This window comes from Armigeres subalbatus, chromosome 2 (genome assembly GCF_024139115.2).
Source record: "Armigeres subalbatus isolate Guangzhou_Male chromosome 2, GZ_Asu_2, whole genome shotgun sequence".
Lineage (NCBI taxonomy): Eukaryota > Metazoa > Arthropoda > Insecta > Diptera > Culicidae > Armigeres > Armigeres subalbatus.
The window spans coordinates 285,861,841-285,884,243 of NC_085140.1; the positions used below are offsets into that span (position 1 = coordinate 285,861,841).

The following is a 22,403-nucleotide window of genomic DNA, read 5'->3' on the forward strand; positions in this document are numbered from 1 at the left end:
AATTTAAAAATTTTGAAATTTAAAAATATGGAAATTTATATTTAAATTTATTAATTAAATTTGAATTTAAAAATTTGAGAATTGAAAATTTAAAAATTTAAAAATTTAAAAATTTAAAAATTTAAAAATTTAAAAATTTAAAAATTTAAAAATTTAAAAATTTAAAAATTTAAAAATTTAAAAATTTACAATTTTAAAAATTTAAAAATTTAAAAATTTAAAAATTTAAAAATTTAAAAATTTAAAAATTTAAAAATTTAAAAATTTAAAAATTTAAAAATTTAAAAAATTAAAAATTTAAAAATTTTAAAATTTTAAAATTTAAAGATTTAAAAATTTTAACATTTCAAAATTCAAGAATTTAAAAATTTATAAATTTAAAAATTTAAAAATTTAAAAATTTAAAAATTTAAAAATTTAAAAATTTAACAATTACAAAATTTTAAATTTTAAAATTTAAAATTTACAAAATTTACAAAATTTAAAAATCTAAAAATTTTAAAATTTGAAAATATGGAAATTCATAAATTTAAAAATTTAAAAATTTGAGAATTGAAAATTTAAAAATTTAAAAATTTAAGAATTTTAAAATTTTAAAATTTTAAAATTTTAAAATTTTAAAATTTTAAAATTTTAAAATTTTAAAATTTTAAAATTTTAAAATTTTAAAATTTTAAAATTTAAAAATTTTGAAATTTAAAAATTTTAAAGTTTTAAAATTTAAAAATTTAAAAATTTAAAAATTTTAAAATTTTAAAATTTAAAAATTTAAAAATTTAAAAATTCAAAAATTTAAAAATTTAAAATTTTAAAAATTTAAAAATTTAAAAATTTTAAAATTCAAAAATTTAAAAATTTTAAAATTTAAAAATTTAAAAATTTAAAAATTTAAAAATTTAAAAATTTGAACATTTAAAAATTTAAAAATTTAAAATTTATAAATTTAAAAATTTAAAAATTTAAAAATTTAAAAATTAAAAATTTAAAAATTTAAGAATTTGAAAATTTAAAAATATAAAAATTTAAAAATTTAAAAACTTGAAAATTTATAAATTTAAAAATTCAAAAATTTAAAAATTTAAAAATTCAAAAACTTAAAAATTTAAAAATTTAAAAACTTAAAAATTTGAAAATTTGAAAATTGTGATTTTAAAATTTAAAAATTGAAAAATTTAAAAATTTAAAAATTAAAAAAAATCAAAAAAATTCAAAATTTAAAAATTTGAAAATTTAAAAATTTTAAAATTTAAAAATTTAAAAATTTAGGTATTTAAAAATATAAAAATTTAAAAGTTAAATGAAAAATAAACCTTCTTGTAGGAATTTCCGGACGAGCTTTTTCGAGAATTCCAAGCATGCTCTTTAAAGGAATTCCTGGGGAACTTTCGTTTTACTTCCTGATGTATCATCCAATGGTACCCGACTAGAAGAGCATAACAGAAACTGAACACAGTTTTAACATATTGTGATATTTGTAACTTATTTTGATACAATTTTGTTCTTAGTAGGAATTATCTTTCAAATGTAGTAACAGAATTTTATCATAATATGATTAAAAAAATGCTGAATACCGAACTGCCCAATAGTAGACAATTAAAATAGATGTAGCAAAGTCTCCCAGCCATAGATATCACAACGCCAATACAATTTGAAAAGTTTGCCTAACTGGGAATGTTGTTAGTGTTATGTTCTTGAAAAATATTCTTGTTCAGACAAAAACAAAAATTTCTAATTGTTGATCACAATCTGGAAACCTATCACGACCTGTAAAAAATTCCAACTGCTCAGAAGCAATACATTTTGTATCTGATTCTGTTATAAATTTCTAACAAAATATGTTATTTTTATGATAAAATTGTAACAAAATTTGATAGTTTTTTTGTTTTCAGTAGTGTAATTTTTGATAGAAATTTGGATATTTTAACAACATCCTGCACCATGTTTATAACAAATTTTGTTATAAAAAATTAGTATATCATAATTACATATGTTGATATAATTTTGATATGACCTTCTAGTCGGGTAGTCGTAAAGGAGTTTTCGATAAAATTTCTGAGGAAATTTCCGGAGTTATTTTTCGGGGAATTTAAATTAAAATTTTCGGAGTCTGTTCTCGAGGAATTACTGAAAGAATTTCCACTTGACTTCCAATGCAATTCCGGAATCAAATTCCAGGGAATTCTTGAATGAATTTCTTGGGATTTTATTAGAAATTCCTGGGGCGTGTTTTGAAGTTATGCCTGGTAGAATTTGTTGGGGAGTTACAGAGGAAATTCCTGCAATAATTATTGGAAGAATTTCAGGAGGAATTTCCGAAGTAGTTCTCAGGGGAAGCTCCGGTGGAGCATTTGGAAAAAAATCCAAAAACATTCGGAGGAGTTCCTTATTCAATTTCCGGAAGAGTTATTGAGTGATTTTTCAGAAATAGTTCTCCGAGAATTTACTGGGGAACGCCTGGAGTAGTTTTGAAGTAAATGTTGGCGCAGGAAAGTGAGAAAATTTCTGGGTGAATTTCCGACGTAATTCCTATCAGAATTTCAACAGATTTTTTCGGGAAATTCTTTGGGGAATTTTCGGAGAAATTCTTTATTTTGCTTTTTTAGAGATATTCGCAGCAATTTTCGAAAGAATTCCTGGACAAATTCTTAGATATGTTCCTGGAATACTTTGCAGAATATTTTTAGAGAAATCTAGCAATTCTCGAGAAAAAATTCGGCAGATTTCTTTAGTGTTTGCTGAAGAATTTCTGCTGGAATTTCATGAGAAATTTTATAAGCCTTTTTAAACTAAAAATTTAGAAAAAAAAAAGTTGTAATCTAAGACTCCGAAAAAGAATGGATTTTTTTTCTGTTGATACAAATCAAATAGAGTTTATAAGACAGCGAAAAGAAAATAAAAATAACGAATAAATTAATGAAGTTCATTGAACGCTTAGAATAATAGTATTTTTTTTTTTCAAATTAGCATAGCAGTTGATATAATTACAAATTTTGACCAGTCAGATAAAACTTAACACTATTTATTGTGTTTTGCCTTCATAATAGGGTAAATAACCCGAAACCGTCGACGACGATAATACCCAGAATAAAAAAGCCTAATGATAAATTAATTTGCAAATAAAATAGTAGTATTATATTAAAATTCATGCTACTCCCATTGTGCTGTGCTCTTATTAGCAGTATGAATTAGGAAGCTCTATTAGAAGGGCTAATAATAGTAATCAGGCCTTAATCGTTTGTCGGGGTATAACTGGTTCTGATGCTTGTTGGCCCTTCCATTGTTCCTCATACATAGCATAAGCATTTTCCATGTTATAATAAGATTTGCAGATTTTACTGAAAGAAAAAAAATATACTTAGAATACTTACAGGAAGTATTTAAATATTGTCGTGCTATAACTAATTTCATTACACTTCATCATTAATCTAATGTGGCATTCCAATGTAAGAAGGGAATTGATTTGTTGCCACACTGACTCATTAGGAAAAAGAAATACCCCACAGCAACATACCGATTGCTTTACAATGTTACAACTTTTTTCCGTCATTCTCAGTGTGATACCGTTTGGATCGGAACATTTGTGTGTCGTTGGTTTGGGCTTCGGATAGAAAAGCTTCGGATGGGAAGCTGAGAGCGATGTCGACCCGCGACAACCCATTCATGAATCTATTTACGGAGCCTCTCGAGTGCGTGTCGGATTGGCACTCGAGTCAACAGTCAGCAAGACGCGGTGATGATGAATAGCAGGTGCTCTCGCTTGAGGTCGGTATTGCCCTCCGGGGCGATAGAGGTGTGGCATGTGAGCGCCTTAAAGGTAGTAATAACTATAATCGAAGCGTTTATCGTAAAGCAGAGCAAAGCGGTGTGTGTTTTTGGCTATTGGCATGTGCCCCCCACAGAATTCCTACATGTAGTGGGCCGAACTGAAGTATTTTTTTTTCCGAAAAAATAGTTCGATACGGTTTTAACAGGGAGCGGATTTGCTGACATCGAACGACAGCCGATTAGTAAACTGTTCTTTGTTTAGTATATATACGGAAAATTTAAATCTGAATAGCACAGTTCTCCGTCGTCTGTTCTACTGATCTAGTTACATCTCGCAAGCGATTCTTCAATCAGTGGAAATGGCATTCAAAGTATGTGGTGGTGTGAAATACTTCTTTTAATAGTGATAAAAGATAAAGGACTGTTATCAAACAACAATTGATTAAGTGATCCCAGTGATACAATGTTCTAATCTGAATCTCATGTTTTGTTTTTTGATAGTTCGTTGCTCTGTTTGCTGTGTTGGCTGTCGCTACTGCCCAGCATTACGATTCACAATATTATCAACAGCAACCTCAGTACCATGCTCAACCAGCTCTGGTGAAAACCGTCCAACCTGCTCTGGTGAAAACTCTGCAGCCAGCTTTGGTCAAAACTGTCAAGCACGTCGAATACCCCGATACTCCTGCTGAATACCAGTTCCAGTACTCCGTTCATGATGACCAGACCGGGGATGTCAAGAGCCAACAGGAGGAACGTCAGGGAGATAATGTCAAGGGAGTTTACACCCTGATCGATGCTGATGGCTTCCGTCGTGTTGTTGAATACACTGCTGACGAACACAACGGATTCAACGCTGTTGTCCGCCGTGAGCCTCTTGAGGGACACAAGGTCCTGAAGACCGTTGCTCCAGTTGCCAAGTATGTTGCCCCAGTTGCCAAGGTTGTTGCTCCAGTTGCGCCAGTTGCCTACGCACCCGCTCCATTCCAACATTATCAACCAGCTCCTGTCCAGAAATTGCACTACCAGCCAGCCCCTGTTCAGCACTATCAGCAAGCTCCTGTTCAGCACTACCAGCAGGCCCCAGTCCAGCACTACCAGCAGGCCCCAGTCCAGCACTACCAGCAGGCCCCAGTTCAACACTATCAGTCAGCTCCAGTGCAGCACTATCAGCCAGCTCCGGTCAAGGTCTACACTGCCCCGGTTGCCAAGGTTGCCGTTCCAGCTGTCGCTAAAGTTGCCGTCCCAGTTGCCAAAGTAGCCTACGCCCCACACCAAGAAGTCACCAACCACGTACAGTTCAGCGGATTGTCTTCCAACTACCGCTACTAAATCGCTTGCTGTCCGGATCAACGACTTGAGGATGATTTTAACGCCATAACTCCTGATCTTTGATCAACAAAGATGCCCAAGTAACCATTAGCACTATATTACGCCAAACCGCCATATAAGGCCACTTTACGGCTATTTAAAAACTTACAAGCATTAAAGTAGCACTATAAAGCCGATTTGGCGAAATATAGTGCTTATTGGTTACTTGGGTGGGGGTGTTAACTAGTTGTAAGTGTATATAGTCATTATTGTTATTATCGATTGAAGCGAATACAGATGATGAAAACTAAAAAAGTTCATTTTTAGTTAGCATAGGTATTATGTTCGATGTAGACATTTTGAAAACTTACCAACGAAATTTACTCCCTACACCCAACCACCCCAGCGGCTGGTAGATTTTGATACAGTTCTGCATAAGGACCTTACAGAAACTGTATAAAATTTTGACAAGTCCAATTCTACAGTTTTGTATTATTTTAACAGTACAGTATCTGTATAAAAAGTTTACCTGTTTTGTATTTTAACCTTGCAAAATTAAATACTAGGTTTTATACAATAATTGTATTTTTTTTTTGAGTAGTAATAACATAAGGAAATATCAGCTTCCACACTGATATTCTTCCCTCCCCCTTCATACGGGAGCTTGGCAGAAGGAAGGTCGTGCCATCACAAATATTGCTCGCTTTCAAATCGACTTCTATAAAAACATTCTTCATGCCTGCCGTATCCTAACGGAACTATCAATTCTATACATTCGCCTCTAATTCTATCATGAACATGTGCGTCTAAGTTTGGAAGATGATATTAGCATTTCCATATCATTATAAGGAAATAGTTTTTTTTTTCGGTGTTTACATCAATGAACATAGAGATAATCAGTATATTCATCGGCATATTTGCACCTTAAATCCCCAAGCCGCCGTCAATAGAGCACATAGCTCTTAAAGTTTTGGGACACGGATCAAAATATTCCTCACCATCCAATTTAGCCGGAAACATGGCCGTTTTAGTTTTAGAAATCAAAATTCATCATTCTCCCTTTTTTGCTGAAAAGTCATTAATATTTAAAATTCTGTGCATTGCTACACACTCAATTTTGTTCGCCGAGTTCTCAGCATTTTTTGTTTATTTTTTCGAGGTGGGCACCGCCAAGTTTCTGCAAACATTATTTTTGCCGAGATCTCAGTAAAATTGAAGTTTCGGTTGCTGAGACACGGTTAATATTGATGATGATGATGAAGATACTACCATCTATTGTAGCAAGGCACCTGCCGATAGCACTGGCCATATCTGAGAAATGATTTGATCATGATTAAACTATTGTTTGTATTTCATCAAACTCCTGTATGAAGGGCCAAAAATGGGAGGGGTGGTTCCATAAGCAGAGACACTTATGCGAATCCACGGGATGAGTAGAGAATCTCCTTCCAGAAGAAAGTTCGTACATACAATAATATAATCAAGCCCTCATTTCCCGGATTGACCCAATAGATGGGGAGAAGAGCCCGCCCTTTATCCACGAAATGTTAACAATAGGAAGTTGGCGATTCCACTCTTCCTATCCAAATCGCTTCAATCGGGTGCCCTGATGGTTTTTTTTATTATATAATCATATAGTTTAAATAAAAATTGGTAAATGTATACAATGGAATTCTCTCACCAAATTTGTCCGTTTGTCCTGGATGAGCGAGATCCTTTCTTCAAATTTAGGGAATACATCTTGGAATGTGCTTCTTTTTGGCAGAAAATTGATAAATAAAATTTTTGAATCCTCCTATTAGCTCAATTGACTTGCTGCCCATGCTATCCGGTTCATGGCTCCAATTAAATTTGGTTGATTGTAAGTTTGTCAACACTTGCTTGCGGTTCTACGGTTCTACTTGGAGCTTTGTGAAAGTTGTAGTATCCTCGGAAACGGAACTAGCATCAAAAGAGGGACAGCTGTTTGCATTCCGTGGGAAGAAATTGTTCAGCGTTTGTTGTACTATGGAAGACCGCAAGCTTCAGCTGCAATCCATTCGAAGATATAGTTTGCTGAGACACGGTTAATATTTGGCTGAAAATCAGTAATTAACGAAATTTTCAGCTGAGATTCAGCTTTAAAATTGACTGAGCTGTACCTAGCAGTGCCCGATTTTGCGAGCTCGAAAGAAAACTTAGTGCGTAAATTGTAAATATTAAGATTAGCAGCATTTCGAAAAATATCGTGTCACGTGATTCGGACTCCCGGAGGAAAGTAGGGTTAAGGCAAGCATTTCCGTCTTTTCATCATAATATCTAAAATCAATAAAAGAGACACTTTCTTTTTGCCAAACTCATTCCTACCAAGTCGTAAGCTCAGGAAGAACGTTCTACTATAATGGAGTTCTAGTAAATGGATTTGCTTTCGTTGGTTTCAGTCCCTACGGCGACGGAAATACCTGCCGTGTCCCTACTCAACATTTCTTGATTCTTTGGGGAGAGTCTATCATGACGTGATATGCATAGCGTTTTGGATAGATGTAAAAAATGATTTCTCGTAAACACCTTCAATATCAGTGAATGTTACTAAATGCAATTCCTTTACTGAGAAGGATTTATCTATTTTTAAAACAAGTATATGAGGAGCCGTAATTGTTGACTTATCTGATTGATGAGCAAATTTTGCTCTAGTCAATGGTTTGTTCTGAAGAATTTCAGATAAGATGTGTTCATTATTTTTTGTTCATTATTTTTAGAAAAACTGATGATAGACTAATAATTGGTCTAAGGACTTTGATTAAGACATATCTTTCTTATTTACTTTGGTATAAAAACCGCCAGTATTTCTTTTTTACAATGATATGGAAATGCTAATATCATCTTCCAAACTTAGACCAATATGTTCATGATAGAATTAGTAGCGAAAGTATAGATTTGATAGTTCCGTTAGGATACGTAAGGCTTAAAGAATGTTTTAAAGATGTCGATTTGGAAGTAAGCGAAGGGCAATATTTGTGATGGTATAAATCGCACGACCTTCCTTCTGTAAAGCTCCTGTATGAAGAGGGAGGGAAGAGCAGTGTTGTGCTGAATCATTATCAGACGATAATGATTGTAATTTTCATGTGAAAACTTTTCACGTGAAAACAGTAGGCTAGTTACCGCCGGCGACAACTACTCAAATATTGTACTCAAACGATAATAAACACAGAATTTCCATTCAAACATTTATCTTCACTAATACCAACTAATTGTCAACAGACCCGTTATATCTTATATTTGGTTAAAATACTATTATTCTTCCATTTACTTCCACTATTAACTTTTTTATGTATCAACAAGCAGATACGTATTTCGTTTCCTACTTGGAAACTTCTTCAGTGTTTGTTATCGATAACAAACACTGAAGAAGTTTCCAAGTAGGAAACGAAATACGTATCTGCTTGTTGATACATAAAAAAGTTAATAGTGGAAGTAAATGGAAGAATAATAGTATTTTAACCTTGTAGCATTTCCCCTAAGACGCTCTAAAATAATTAATTATTATATTTGGTGTTATGATTTCATGGTAGTAAGGAAAAAGAGTTCAGAATGTAATGGTAAATGCTTCAAATTCAGATACGATTTTTAAACGATTCTTAATCGCTGGCGAGTTTTTATCACTTGATAATTTAAACGTAAGATCGCGAGTGAGTTTGATCACCCTCGATTTTTTGAAAAATTGATTTTTCCCATCCCTGGGGAAGAGTACCAGTGTGGAAGCGTACTTGCCTCCATGCGTGAGGAATGTGACTAGATAAAAACAAGTTTTTAAAATATTTTCATGAAGTGGTACTAATGAAGTTTTACGTTTTTGTATGAGTGGTGGGAAAGCGTGAGGGGCCCTCCTTAGCCGTGCGGTAAGACGCGCGGCTACAAATCAAGACCATGCTGAGGGTGGCTGGGTTCGATTCTCGGTGCCGGTCTAGGCAATTTTCGGATTGTAAATTTGTTCACTGTGTATATTTTTTCACATAGCCTCAATGCCGAAGACACAATTTTTTTTTGAAGATGTTCTATGTGTTTTTGTTTAGGTCCTTGTCAGAAGTAAGGCTGGAGTCAAAATAGCAAACCAATGATGCAAATTATGTTTTTTGATCACGAAGAATGTATAGGCAAAATTTTAGAGAAATCAAAAAATACAAAAATAAAACGACCTTTGGTCAAGAAATGCTCTTTTATATAGTAATCATCAATTTTCTCGCAACAAGTTTTATTCGACAGGGGACAAAGCCTAGTTGATCACTATTGAATTTGATAACGATCGGCCGTTGCGTTTAAAAGTAATAACGAAAATGGTACATACATCGAACCATATAAGGTTGGCAGTCCAAGAAATGTCCAATTAAACAGATGAAATTGACCTTAAAAAATTGAAAAATGCTCCTTAAAAAAGTGATCATTTTTCCTTAATTTATCTAACAAATTACCTTGAAATATATAAAATGCTCCGTAAACATCCGAAAAGCGTACCGTAAAAACGAAAAAAAATGTACCGTAAACAATTAAACATGCTCCTTGATAATTGCGCATTATACTGACAAAAGAATTATTATAAAACGGTTAAAAAGGTACCTTGAAATTGGCTATCATAAATTAGATTCTTATGCACAATGGTGTAGCCCCTAGAGTTTATTGCTGCTTGGTAACCCTTTTAAACCGAAAACTAAGAAAAATGCTCCTTAGGATGAATAAAATGCTCCATAAACTAATAAAAAATGCTCCTTAAACTAAGAAAAATGCTCCCTAAAATAAACAAATGCTCCTTAAACCAACGAAAAATGTTCCTTAATTTGAGGAAATGCTCCTTAAACGAAAAACAGTGCTCCGTAAAAAATGAAATGCTCCATAAACTTATAAAATGTAGTCTTAACCAACATGCTATTCAAAGCATTGTTTACGAAATTGTGCACCTGGTTCACAGACAAACAGACGTCCCAGACAATTGCACATCGAATAAAAAAAAATTGGCGATACGAATTTCATTACAATCACATTGCATTTAATATGCTAATCGGTTTATTCATTAACTTCCCCGCATAACCACACACGACTTGAAGAACTCGGAATTGTCTTCTTCTTCTTTAATGGCTCTACATTCCTACTGGATCTGAGCCTGTTTTTCAGCTTCGTGTTCTATGATTAGCATCTCCTCAGTCATTAATTGAAGCATTTCTATGCCCGTCATTGCATGAGTATGTATTTCGTGTGGCAAATACAATGGATACACTATGCACAGGGAGTGGAGAATCGAGCTCGCCATTTCCGGATTGGCAATCCTACGCCTCTACTCGCAAGGCTACTGGAGACGGAACTCGAAATTGTAAAGCACACAAAAAAACTGCTAGTGAAACTACTTTCAAAAAACAGAGCTGAATAGTCGCCTTACAAAAATAAACCTGAAGGAACGTGGCGGTGGATGCTTTGACAGCACGTGCAGTTTGTATTGTGAATCAATTTTACTCATTTACATTTTATAAGTTTATTGAGGATTTTTTTTTTGCGGAGCCCTTTTTTTCGTTTAAGGAGCATTTCCTCAAATTAAGGAACATTTTTCGTTGGTTTAAGGAGCATTTCTTTATTTTAGGGAGCATTTTTTATTTGTTTATGGAGCATTTTATTCATCCTAAGGAGCATATTTCTTAGTTTTCGGTTGAATAGGGTTACCAAGCAAAACAATCAGCAATAAACTCTAGGGGCTATACAATTGTGCATAAGACTCTAATTTATGATAGCCAATTTTAAGGTACCTTTTGAACTATTTTATAATAATTCTTTCGTCAATATACTTTGCAATTATCATTAATTGCGTAGCAAATTTTTGCTTTTTTAAGGAGCATTTTTAATTGTTTACGCTACATTTTTTTTCGTTTTTACGGTACGCTTTTCAAATGTTTACGGAGCATTTTATATATTTCAAGGCAATTTGTTAGATAGTTTAAGGAAAAATGATCACTTTTTTAAGGAGCATTTTTCAATTTTTCAAGGGTAATCATGAATATTTCATGATGCATTTACCATTTTGCCTATAAGGTTGGTGTTTTAGCTAAACTCGAGAAAGCCAGTTTCACTACTCGGTGAATTAAGTTGGGTTTTTCAATCACACATCACATAAGAAATTGAATAAAATCGTTGTTCTGCAATAATGTTTGGTTTTCCTGAAAATGTTTGGACCATATAATAACTTATATAAAAACTATTGATAAACACTTCGAAAAAAAACTTTTTTGGATGGAAGTAAAAGGGCTTTTATTACCGACAAAAAAACACCCTCACGTTACCGACAGGGTACCCGGGTACCCACGGACTTAAAATGACCATAACATTGTCGGTTTTTCACCAATTTCGACAATTTTGGTTGCTACGGATACAGGAACTTACCCGCTATTCGATACATGTTACATAGAACCGATTCGGATTACCTGATTACCGGAATTCCGGATTAACTTAACTACGTTACAAGACCATCTCATGATTAAATCCCGGAATGGTTATTCCGGAAACTGGTTCCCGTGGGGCCTAAAGTGGCCACAAACTCATTTTGAAGAAACCCTGGCAATATGGGTATCAAAATTCATGAAATTGTTTCAGAAGTATGATCTGATCAGTAATTGGACCATAGGATGGTTTGACAAAGAGCCGGTCATCGTGGAACAGGTTTCCGTGGGGCCTACAGTGGCCACAAACTCATTTTGAAGAAACCCTGGCAATATGGGTATCATTCATGAAATGGTTTCGGAAGCACGATCTGATAAGTAATTGGACCATGATGTGGTTTGACAATGGATGGGTATCAAAATTCATGAAATTGTCTTGGAAGCATGATCTTTTGGGTTATTAGGCCATAAGATGGTTTGACAACGGACCGGTCATTCTCAAACAGGTTTCCGTGGGGCTCCTCATTTAGAAGAAACTATGGCTATCTTCTTTTTCCATAATTTCTTGTAAAAAAAAATTCTTGACAGGTACCCAGAAATGATTTATAATAAACCACAGGCGCTATAAGTTATTTCATGAATAATTTACAAAAATAAAAAGAACGACTAAAATTTCTTTCATTTCACTTTTTACTTTTCTCTTTCCACTTTTTACTTTCCACTTCTCACTGCTCACTTCTAACTATTCACTCCTCACTTGCCATTCGACCTAATAACGATTCGGCCTAATGACCCAGCATCAGTCCCATCTTCTTGGAAAAACATGTTTCTGAAAATATTCCAAGAATTTTGACCCCAGGGTATCTTGTGGTCACTGTAGGCCTTTCGGAAACTTGTTCCAGGATGACTGTTCCGGTTGATATCCATCCTATGGTTTCAACTTTATGGATAATATATTTCCGAAACAATTCCAAGAATTTTGATACCCATATTGCCAGGGTTTCTTCTACACTGAAAACCAAAACTACCCAAAAGTGGGTTGTTTGCACTCAAAACCGTGGTTTGGGCCAATAACCCAAATTTGAGTAAAATGACTTTTCTGGCACTAGGTAGTTTGCCTTTAATCCCATGTAAACAATTTACCCAAAGCTGAGTTTAATTTATCCAAAGCGGACCTTAATCAACCCAAAATAGAGAATATTGAATTTACTCAAATTTGGGTTATTGGGCTGAGCAACCTCGGTGAGGTGTTTGCATCTTGCTCTAGTTTTGATAGCAATCATGGGAAAGAAAGGGAAAACTACCCAATTTTGGGTAAATTTTTTCTGCGATATTCTCATCAGTGCGTATATTGAACTCAAAGTTTGGGTTGATTTATCTGTCCGTGTAAACAGAGATGGCATTTCACCACAGTGTTTGCACTGTAGCGCATGAGAAATGCAAAAAATTGAGCCTACAAACAATACTCACCACACTTTATGCGACCCACTCTTTCTTTCGCTGGTGAGTTTATCGAACGCCGGTGAGTGTATGTGCCTGCATGCTACAGTGCATGTGTACCAAACTTGTGCTTAGAAAAACGCTCGCACGCGCTCGGCTGCGTATTCACTGCCGTGTACACGCCAGTGTGCGCTCTTTCAGGATCGCAGCAATAAATTGGTGCGATGTGGTAGAGATCGAATGATTTATTTTAACCGTTAAGACGTTCTCGATCCTGAAACGCTCATGCAGGCTCGCTCGTGCTGTGTACCACGAGCAATGATTTTTTCATAAATACAAAATGTACAAAATACAACATCAAACGTGCTCGAGTGTTAATTTCATTATAATGAATATTTCTCGCTTAACTTTTCAAAAGGACCTAAGTAACATTTTTTTCATGAATTAATTTAAATAGCGCAATCAAAAGAACAACATGAAAGCTTTTGATTGCAGTGCTCAAATTAATTCATGAAAAAAAAGTTACTTAGGTCCTTTTGAAAAGTTAAGCGAGATTTAAGCCTTACTCCATAGATTGTCAGACGCTGGATGAATAGAAGAATAATGTTAAAATGGATACATTCAGTCAAACTATCGTTTTCATCAAATAAATGTAGCTGTTACTTATCTTATTCTTCTTCAATGTTTCTACATTTCAACCAGAACTTGGTATGCTTTTCAACTTAGTGTTTTATTAGCATTTCCACAGTTATTAATTAAATGCTTTTCTTTGCCCGCCAACTGCATGAATATTGTGTGGCAAGTACAATTGAAACACTGTGCCCAAGGAGCCGAGAATGTTTCACGCTATCCAGTGACGAGTCAGCCAAGGCCTAAGGGCTGCAAGTTTCTTTAATAAAGACATATTGTGGTCATGTCTTCTGAAAACATCCTAGGCCGGACCGAGAATCGGCCTTGTCATTTCAAGATTAGCAATCCTACGCCTTTTCTCGCAAAGCTAACTGGATACCCCAAAAAATGAAATGTAGGTAGATATTATTCAATTCATGAGAGATTACAGGTTAATTGAACCAATGCATTATAAAGATAAGAACACTCTCCATCATCATGCGGATACAGTGGGCAACGTTAACTTTACTATTGGTTATCCTCTTATGGCATGTTCAATGCATACACTTGGCCCAGGGAGTCGCGAATGTTTCCCACCCGAAAACATCCTAGACCGGACCGAGAATCAAGCTCGTTATCTCCGGATTGGAAATCCTATGCCTTTGCTCGCGGCTAACTGGAGACCCCTCACTCCATTCCTATAGACAAGAAATGAAGCACTCCTTTTATGCAGATACATATTTCTTATATTCGAGGCTACTTTAGATTAAAGTTTCGCTATGTATATTCCTGGTTTACGTTTTACGGTTATTCCTACAACTTTTTAATCCCACCTAATTTTTCTTCGAATTGTGTATTGTTTCGTGCGGTCAACAAAAAGTATAATTAAATTCAAAGTGTTCGTAATTTTTATTACCTGAGAGATTATCTGGACCCTTCTTATTCTTCAATGGCTCTACATTCCAACTGGAACTTGGCCTGCTTTTCAAATTAGTATTTTATTAGCATTTCCTCAGTTATTAATTGAAAGCTTTCTATGCCCGCCATTGCATGAGTATGTATCTTGTGTGGTAAGTATAAGGATACACTATGCCCAGGGTGTCCAACCTGAAAACATCCTAGACCGGACCGAGAATCGAACTCGCCATCTCCGGATTGCCAATCCTACGCCTTTGCTCGCAATGCTACTGGAGACCCTGGACCCTAGAAAATTAGTAAGCTCTGGCCTATCATGAAGTATAGTATGTATTCCAAAATTAAAATAATTTACCCAAAATGTAACACCGAACCAATTAACCCCATATTTATAAGCTAAATTCGAGAAAACTTGGTCGTGATACGAAAGGCACTATGACCCTTGCTCAGATGCTTGGGATTCAACAAAAATGTTGTGCGTGGCCTGAAAACTGGAAAAATCGAGTATGGAGTCGCAGTATGTCAGTCGCAAGAATTGTAAAATAGATTTATTTTCTATGTGGTTGGTGATACTAGTGAAATTTACGTGAATTTTACTATTCATTGTAATTTCCAAATTCTTAATATGTATGTGGGAAAATGATTATTATTCTCGGCAGGCCTTTGCGCTTTAGTACACTCCTCTAAGGTTTGATGTCCACTAATTGTCCAGTCAACATAGAGTGCATGCTCTCTGCAGTACCCTGCATCGAAGGGGATCATGAATACATTTGTTTAAACACGGTTTTTATTCCATGATGCTCCACGATGCTTTTCGTTCAAGTGAGTTGAATGGAGGTGTTTAGACGTTCAATTCGAGTTCAATTCAAGCGTCTTGTCCAACCCACTTGCCTTGCATTATACGGCAGTTATAGAATTTGTAAATTTTCAGTAAAATTAGATTTTTCGTACGACCGAAAAAGTGCCGTGTGAGAAAATAATTCATTGGGGCAATCATAATGCTTTACATGCAAATGGATTAAGCTGAAAAACAAAAGACTTAAGAACATTCAATATTATTTCCTAAAAAAATTCGCTACAAACTGCTCGGTTTATTCTATTAGCTCAGCAGTAATATTCACACAGAAATGCCACCGGCGCGTATACACGGCCGTGCGCGCGGCTGCGTATTTATCAACGCTAACTGCAGTGCGTTTTAGGGCCCTTTTTCCACACTGCACTGTTCTGCTGTTGATTGTGCGCTCGGTTCATTTTGTTCGATCTTCTTTCATCACACATTTCTCCAAAGCTGTGGTGAATTCAAACGTAAGAGGCGCGCTCCCGTTCAAATGCAACGGTGCGTGTGAGTGTATTAAAATTTCTTTTCACCACACTGAGGAGATGGACATCTATGCTTCTAAATGAGTTTGAGGCCACTTTAGGCCCTCCGGGAACCTGTTCCAAGATGACCGTTTCGGTTGATATTCATCCTATGGTCTCAACTATATAGAAAACATGTTTCCGGAACAATTCCAAGAGTTTTGATACCCATATTGCCAGGGTTTATTGTAAATGAGTTCTTGGCCCCTACGGGGCCTCCGGGAACCTGTTCCAGAATGACCTTCCGATTCATATCCATCCTATGGTCTCAACTACATGAATAACATGTTTCCATAACAATTCCAGGAATTTTGATACCCATACTGCCAGGGTTTATTCCAAATGAATTTATGGTCACTTTAGGCCCTCCGGGAACATGTTCCAGAATGACCATCCCGGTTGGCATCCATCCTATGGTCTCAACTACATGGAAAACATGTTTCTGGAACAATTCCAAGGATTTTGATACCCATATTGCCATATTGCCAGGGTTTCTTCAGAATGAATTTGCGGCCACTATAGGGCCCACGGGAACCTATTCCGGGATGTCCGATCCGAGTCCATATGATCAGATGGTCCTAATAGGTTGGGAAGACATAATCCTCGATTTTTCTACGAAACTGGTAAATCAGGATACAAGAAATCATCATTTGTATTCTATAAGATCAACTTCTCCATTTTTGAGACATGGTCTAGCAAATCCAGAACCCCGGTAACAAGGTAACCCTGATCGGTTCTATGGATCGGATAGAGGATGAATTTCTTAATCCATAGCAAACGGAATCGTCCAAATCGGTTGAAAACTGACGAGGTTATAGTCATACCAAAAACGTAGGTACCCGGGTACCCGGTCGGTACGTTACGGGGTAAAAATATTCAGAAGCCCCTCCTCAAGCCCCCCCTTACTGGATTTTCATTCTCATATCACCCAAACCTGAATTTTGCCGAGTTTGAAGATGTCACGGAGTTTCAATTTCCTGCGATGTTTAGAACCCTAAAAAAATTTCACTTGAAAACGAAAAAGGTACCCCGGTACCCTGTCGGTAACAAAAGGGTTAAACTTGAAGATTTGCTCAAGAAGCACGTTTGATCGAATTTTATTTTTACTTGTTTATGCATTTGTTCCAATCAGCAGCATCAGTTTTGCCCAAATGATCTAAAAAATTTCTTTTGCCTTGTTACTGCTTCCATTTCATTGCAAAACATAATCACTAAAGCCATAGGGGGGAAGGAGGGGTACGTGGGTCATTCACCCGGTAACTCCTGGTTGGGAGCAGTGAAGGGCCTATCAGCCCACCGTTTGACACCTTTACACGTTCTTTTACTAGAAAGGTAGAAATTTCCAATGAGTCTAGGAAAATAAACATTTTAAGAGATGTCTTTTCAATTCAATTATTTATTTACAATAACATTCAATTATACTAATTTGTGAGAGTGAGATAATCCTATAGAAAAGGAGTATGGCGAATCTTTGCTCGATAATGAGGACGAATGACTGATTCTAGGTCCAAGCCTAGATTTGATGTCTAGTAGTGAGAATAGTGAGGTTCTGGGAGGCTGTAGTGTTGAGGAGCGACGATCTTGGCGACTGGAGCAGCGTAAACCTTGGCCACAGGAATAGGAGCAACAATCTTGGCTACCGGGGCAATGGTCTTGACAATCTTGTGACCCTCCAGAGGCTCCCGGCGGACGACAGCGTTGAATCCGTTGTGCTCATCGGCGGTGTAGTCTACAATGCGACGGTGGCCATCGGCGTCGATCAGAGTGTACTGTCCCTTGACATCATCTCCGTGACGCTCCTCCTGCTGGCTCTTGATGTCGCCGGTGTGCTCATCGTGGACGGAGTACTGGAACTGATATTCGGCAGGGGCTTCTGGGTATTCAATGTGCTTGACAGTCTTGACTAGAGCTGGTTGGATTGTCTTGACGATGGCTGGCTGGACGGTTTTAATCAGGGCTGGTTGAGGCTGGTACTGAGGCTGATACTGAGGCTGGTAGTAGTGAGGGTCGTAGTGTTGAGCACTGGCCACAGCCAATACGGCGAAAACAGCTAGGAACTATGAAAAAACATTATTATTTAGAGTAACTTGTTGAACATATGATCAAAATTCTTACTTTGAAAGCCATCGTCTAACAGTGATGAACGCTCTAGTCTCAGATCCTGGCTCGGAGGAAATGTTCTGCTTGAGTGAATTTGTTGAACTGTGATATTTCGAGGCCCAACTTTAGTTTTTATACGCAAAACGAGCCGACTGACGATTCGCGAAACGGTCAACAGTCATCCGTATTGGTGGGTCGGTCGTGTCATGTCAATAATTTGCTTCTATTTTTTTTGGCAATCTCTGCATGCAAAATATTACTCCACCTTCTGCGACGCATGAAACGTAACGAAAGCACTCCTTTGCTGCCTTGAGGGCCGCAGGTTAAACGTTGCAAAAAAATATTCATTCAGTATATTGTTTCCATGTCCAGCCCAGCAGCAGGCAAGCTTTTGGCTAGCCAAGTGGTACGTTCATTCATCGTTTGCACTGGCACAGGGGAGATACTATGCAGGAGATAATGAATGGATATGATCAGAAAGATAAGAACCGGTATGAAGTTTTAGCACGTTGCGAGTGCAGCAGCATTTCATGGTTTGAAAGATGCACTATATGTTCAATCCGTACAATTGTGAAATTTCATTAATTACTAATTTAAGATATCGATTTTCATTAAGAAATGAATTGTGGGTGTGAAAGAGTAGCTACGGCATAGTTGCAACTATAATTGATTATCATTAAGTATGCTGTAAGCAACCTACATGGGTGCTCTAGTCCAATCCACACATTTGCATTTAATTTTTACGATATTGTTTTTATTTTATTTTTTAGTCACAGAGCAAAATGTTGATGTTCGCATTGCTTAATTGGCGTCGATAATTTTCCAATATGTTGTACATCCTCCAAGAGTGCATTATCACTAAAATTAGAATGGACGCGCAGGTCACAAAGGAAAATTCTTCTAAGTCTTTGACATTTATTTTTAAGAAAAATTTTAAAGGTTTAAAATTATTTTTAAATTATCCATATGCATTTTGTGAGATGGAAAAACGAGCAATACTAGATTGTTCGAGCTAGTGCAGCACATAATATATGAAGTGGTCATTGAATCCAGAAAGACGTGCCATCAAGTTCCTGCTTCAAAGATTTCGCGGTCCACTGCTGCGAATTAGTAAATGCTCCCCCAAACACACGCTACGTGACAATCGCGACGTGATTCTATCGCTTGGCGACTGCGATTCTGTCGCCGTTGGTATGGAAGCGCAAATGGAACATTGCCTGCAGCGACCCAACGATAGATTCGCGGCGACAAGTTGTCGCCATCGCGGCGATGAAATCGCTTAGGTCTGGGGGAGCCTTAATACCGTTCAAATCTTTTGGTAGGTACCTCATCAAAAACTGAAGCTCCAAATGCAGTCTCTCCGATGTCAAGTTCTTCGTCATCTGACTTCGCTGATATTTCCAAACAAAGATTCTTTCTAAATTTGCACCCCGCAATAAGTCCACACACGTTTACAAGAATGCTTAGTACTAGTGTCCCTATCCCGTACCCCTTCACGATCAGAATTTGCATTCCTATCCTGCTTCAATTTTTTTGTATATGCTTCCAGGCTTTTGCTGCTTCTGGACCGCAACTCAGGGTTTGGAGACGCATGGTGTAAGAGATTATCTACAGCATTGCCTGTGTTAACGGAAGCCGGTATATATCCCTTCCGTTTATCCTAATGTCGAAAGGATCATGATCAGGGTTCATAATGCTCACTCAATCTCAGGAGCACATGATTTTCCCTCACGAAAGTTTTCGGGGAGAAATCGCTTTTCGGGAAGAAAAACAGCCTGGAGAATGATAACAATTTTTCGCTCACTTCGATTGCCGCTAAACGTTGGTTTGCTCTTTTTCTTTCATATGCGAGTCTTTTCGTGGCATCATCAATGCAAATGGTAGTAGCTTATGTGGAACAAATAACTTAACGCTTTTATACAGATAGCGTGGTGGTGTGGCTAAAGTAAGCGCATTCCCACAGCTATTATTGTTACTATTTTGGGTTCGAATCCCGGTGCGGCAATACAATTTTGTAATTGTTCTGCGATAATTCTCGCGAAAAGTGAATGAGAGGTGAAAGTAATGAAACGAAAAAGGATTTTCATCTAATAGGCAAGATTTTCGTTCATCTTCCAATGCTAATTTTAGAGAAAAGATTGATGGGTGAAAGATGATCCAACTTGGAGTGTCGGACTCGACCAGTGACAGATAATACTGACTAAACTCACCTTGGAGTCCGCCATCATTTCCCTCAGGAACTGCCTCCCAGTATTACTTCTGGGGGATAGGCAGTACTTGGGGCCCTCCTTAGCCGTGCGGTAAGACGCACGGCTACAAAGCAAGACCATGCTGAGGGTGGCTGCGTTCGATTCCCGGTGCCGGTCTAGGCAATTTTCGGATTGGAAATTGTCTCGACTTCCCTGGGCATAGAAGTATCATCGTGCTAGCCTCATGATATACGAATGCAAAAATGGTAACCTGGCTTAGAAACCTCGCAGTTAATAACTGTGGAAGTGCTAAATGAACACTAAGCTGCGAGGCGGCTCTGTCCCAGTGTGGGGATGTAATGCCAATAAGAAGAAGAAGAAGAAGGCAGTACTTACTGTACTGGCTCATTCACACATATCTCTCAATCAACACAATAACAACGTTCATTTGGCTCAGATTTTGGTAATGCTTTGGTAATAATAAATGCTCGATTGGCTTATGATAAATGTGCCAAGTGACGTCACTATTTGCATTGCATAAGATCAGCGGAAGAGTAAAAGAGACAACTAGACAACTCATTTGCCTAGAAATTTATAAAAAAAAAAATATTAGCGAAGTTTCCTGGAACATGTTTGAACTAACCTGAATAGGGGAAGCGTATTGGTTTTGGCCCACTTAGTGCCTAATTTGGCCAACCCTGAAAAATACACATTTATCCAAAATAATCGATCAGTTGAAAGCAGCGTAGAAGCGAGATGAGATGAGAGATATATCTCTTGTTGGAACTAATAAAACCCTCGTGAATTGCTTATTTTTGGAGTTATTCGCAAAATTGGCCAAATTAGGAACATGACCAAAACCGGTATAGTTCCCCTATTCGATAAGACCAGAATTTTCTCATCACTTTTGATACAAATTCGTACAATGACATCAAACTCCACGAGGTTTCGATTTGCAAATCAAAATGGCGTCGAATGATGCGGCATTAGGTTGAAAACTGATGACTCGGTACTTTTTTTACCGAGGACTCACTGAAGCGTATTTAATTTTACTGAATCAATCGTTTTTTTTTGACAAATGCAGGATTTTTGCTTAGGACAGGGTGGCTCGGTAACACTATCCAACAAAATTGAACTTTTTTCGCTGCCTTCAACCATTTTCAATGTACTCAATAGATTATTTTGCGCTGAATTCAGGTACGAATTCAGATTTTCTGTAACATGTCCAGTTTTTGAGAAAAACGCATTTTGATTCACGAAAGTACGTATTTTCATAGAAATTTAGTTTCTCTCCTCTGCAATACTGAATTTCGACTCCTCACTTTTAGAATAAAGTTTGAATCTGGTGAAATGGGCCTTGTAGAATGCATGTGGGTTGCTGGATTACATTTGACACGTTCGTTTGTTGTGAAAAACGGAATTGAATTCACAAAAGTACGTCTTTTCATAGAAATTTGGTTTCTCTCCTCTGCAAAGCTGAATTTCGGCTCCTCACTTTTAAAATAAAGTTTGAATTTGGTGAAATGGGCCTTGTAGAATGCATGTGGGTTGCTGGATTTCATTTGGCATGTACATTTGTTGTGAAAAACGGAATTTCATTCACAAAAGTACGTCTTTTCATAGAAATTTGTTTTTCTCCTCTACAAAGCTGAATTTCGGCTCCTCACTTTTAGAATAAAGTTTAAATTTTGTAGAATGGGCCTTGTAGAATGCATGTGAGTTGTTGGATTTCATTTAGCACGTACATTTGGTGTGAAACCGGAATTTCATTCACAAAAGTACGTCTTTTCATAGACACATTGGCGTAACTAATAAAAAATTCTAGGGGGGGCTAACTTTTTTTAAAACTTTTCTATTTTAGCACTCATAAGACAGAAAGTTTACCATTTTCGCTCGATTCAACTGATGTGTGATATTATTGGTCTACCAGATATCAATGGACGACTTATATATTTCAAATGATGTTCATCGACGCTCAGCCCTGTTTAAAAAATCTAGAAATCTCGTATACGAAATCGTTGATAGGTTAAGAAAACCATAGGTGTTGTGCTCGCCGTTAATAGAATGTGAAGCACGATCCTGAGTTTTAAAGGATTTTTTGATTTGCTTAGAACCGAGAATACATTATAAATTAAATATTAGCTAGTAAAACTCTTTTTGCCAGCTTTCAATTCAGTGGCATACGAGCTTTCGACGATCTGACCACAACAAACTAACCTTTCTTTTCTGTTAGAATAACTTCTAGGATGATTTAAAAAAATCTGTTTTACATCCCAATACAACTTATTGGTCGTTAATTTTCAATTTAGTTTAAAAA

The 22,403-nt window shown here is 36.4% G+C and overlaps 2 protein-coding genes across 2 annotated transcripts; one reads left to right on the forward strand and one right to left on the reverse strand.

The window, feature by feature from the left end:
• The first annotated feature begins 3,982 nt into the window (after nucleotides 1-3,982).
• On the forward strand, nucleotides 3,983-5,656 carry LOC134212339 (cuticle protein 19-like). The gene is made up of 2 exons (XM_062690101.1): nucleotides 3,983-4,136; nucleotides 4,267-5,656. The coding sequence occupies exons 1-2, from the start codon at nucleotides 4,125-4,127 to the stop codon at nucleotides 5,095-5,097; spliced, it is 843 nt and encodes a 280-aa protein (XP_062546085.1). The 5' UTR covers nucleotides 3,983-4,124; the 3' UTR covers nucleotides 5,098-5,656.
• Nucleotides 5,657-17,175: 11,519 nt separating this feature from the next.
• LOC134212341 (larval cuticle protein A2B-like) lies at nucleotides 17,176-18,049 on the reverse strand. Its single transcript, XM_062690102.1, has 2 exons — nucleotides 17,913-18,049; nucleotides 17,176-17,854 (listed from the first exon to the last, which is right to left on the reverse strand). The coding sequence occupies exons 1-2, from the start codon at nucleotides 17,922-17,924 to the stop codon at nucleotides 17,324-17,326; spliced, it is 543 nt and encodes a 180-aa protein (XP_062546086.1). The 5' UTR covers nucleotides 17,925-18,049; the 3' UTR covers nucleotides 17,176-17,323.
• Between the last annotated feature and the right edge of the window lie 4,354 nt (nucleotides 18,050-22,403).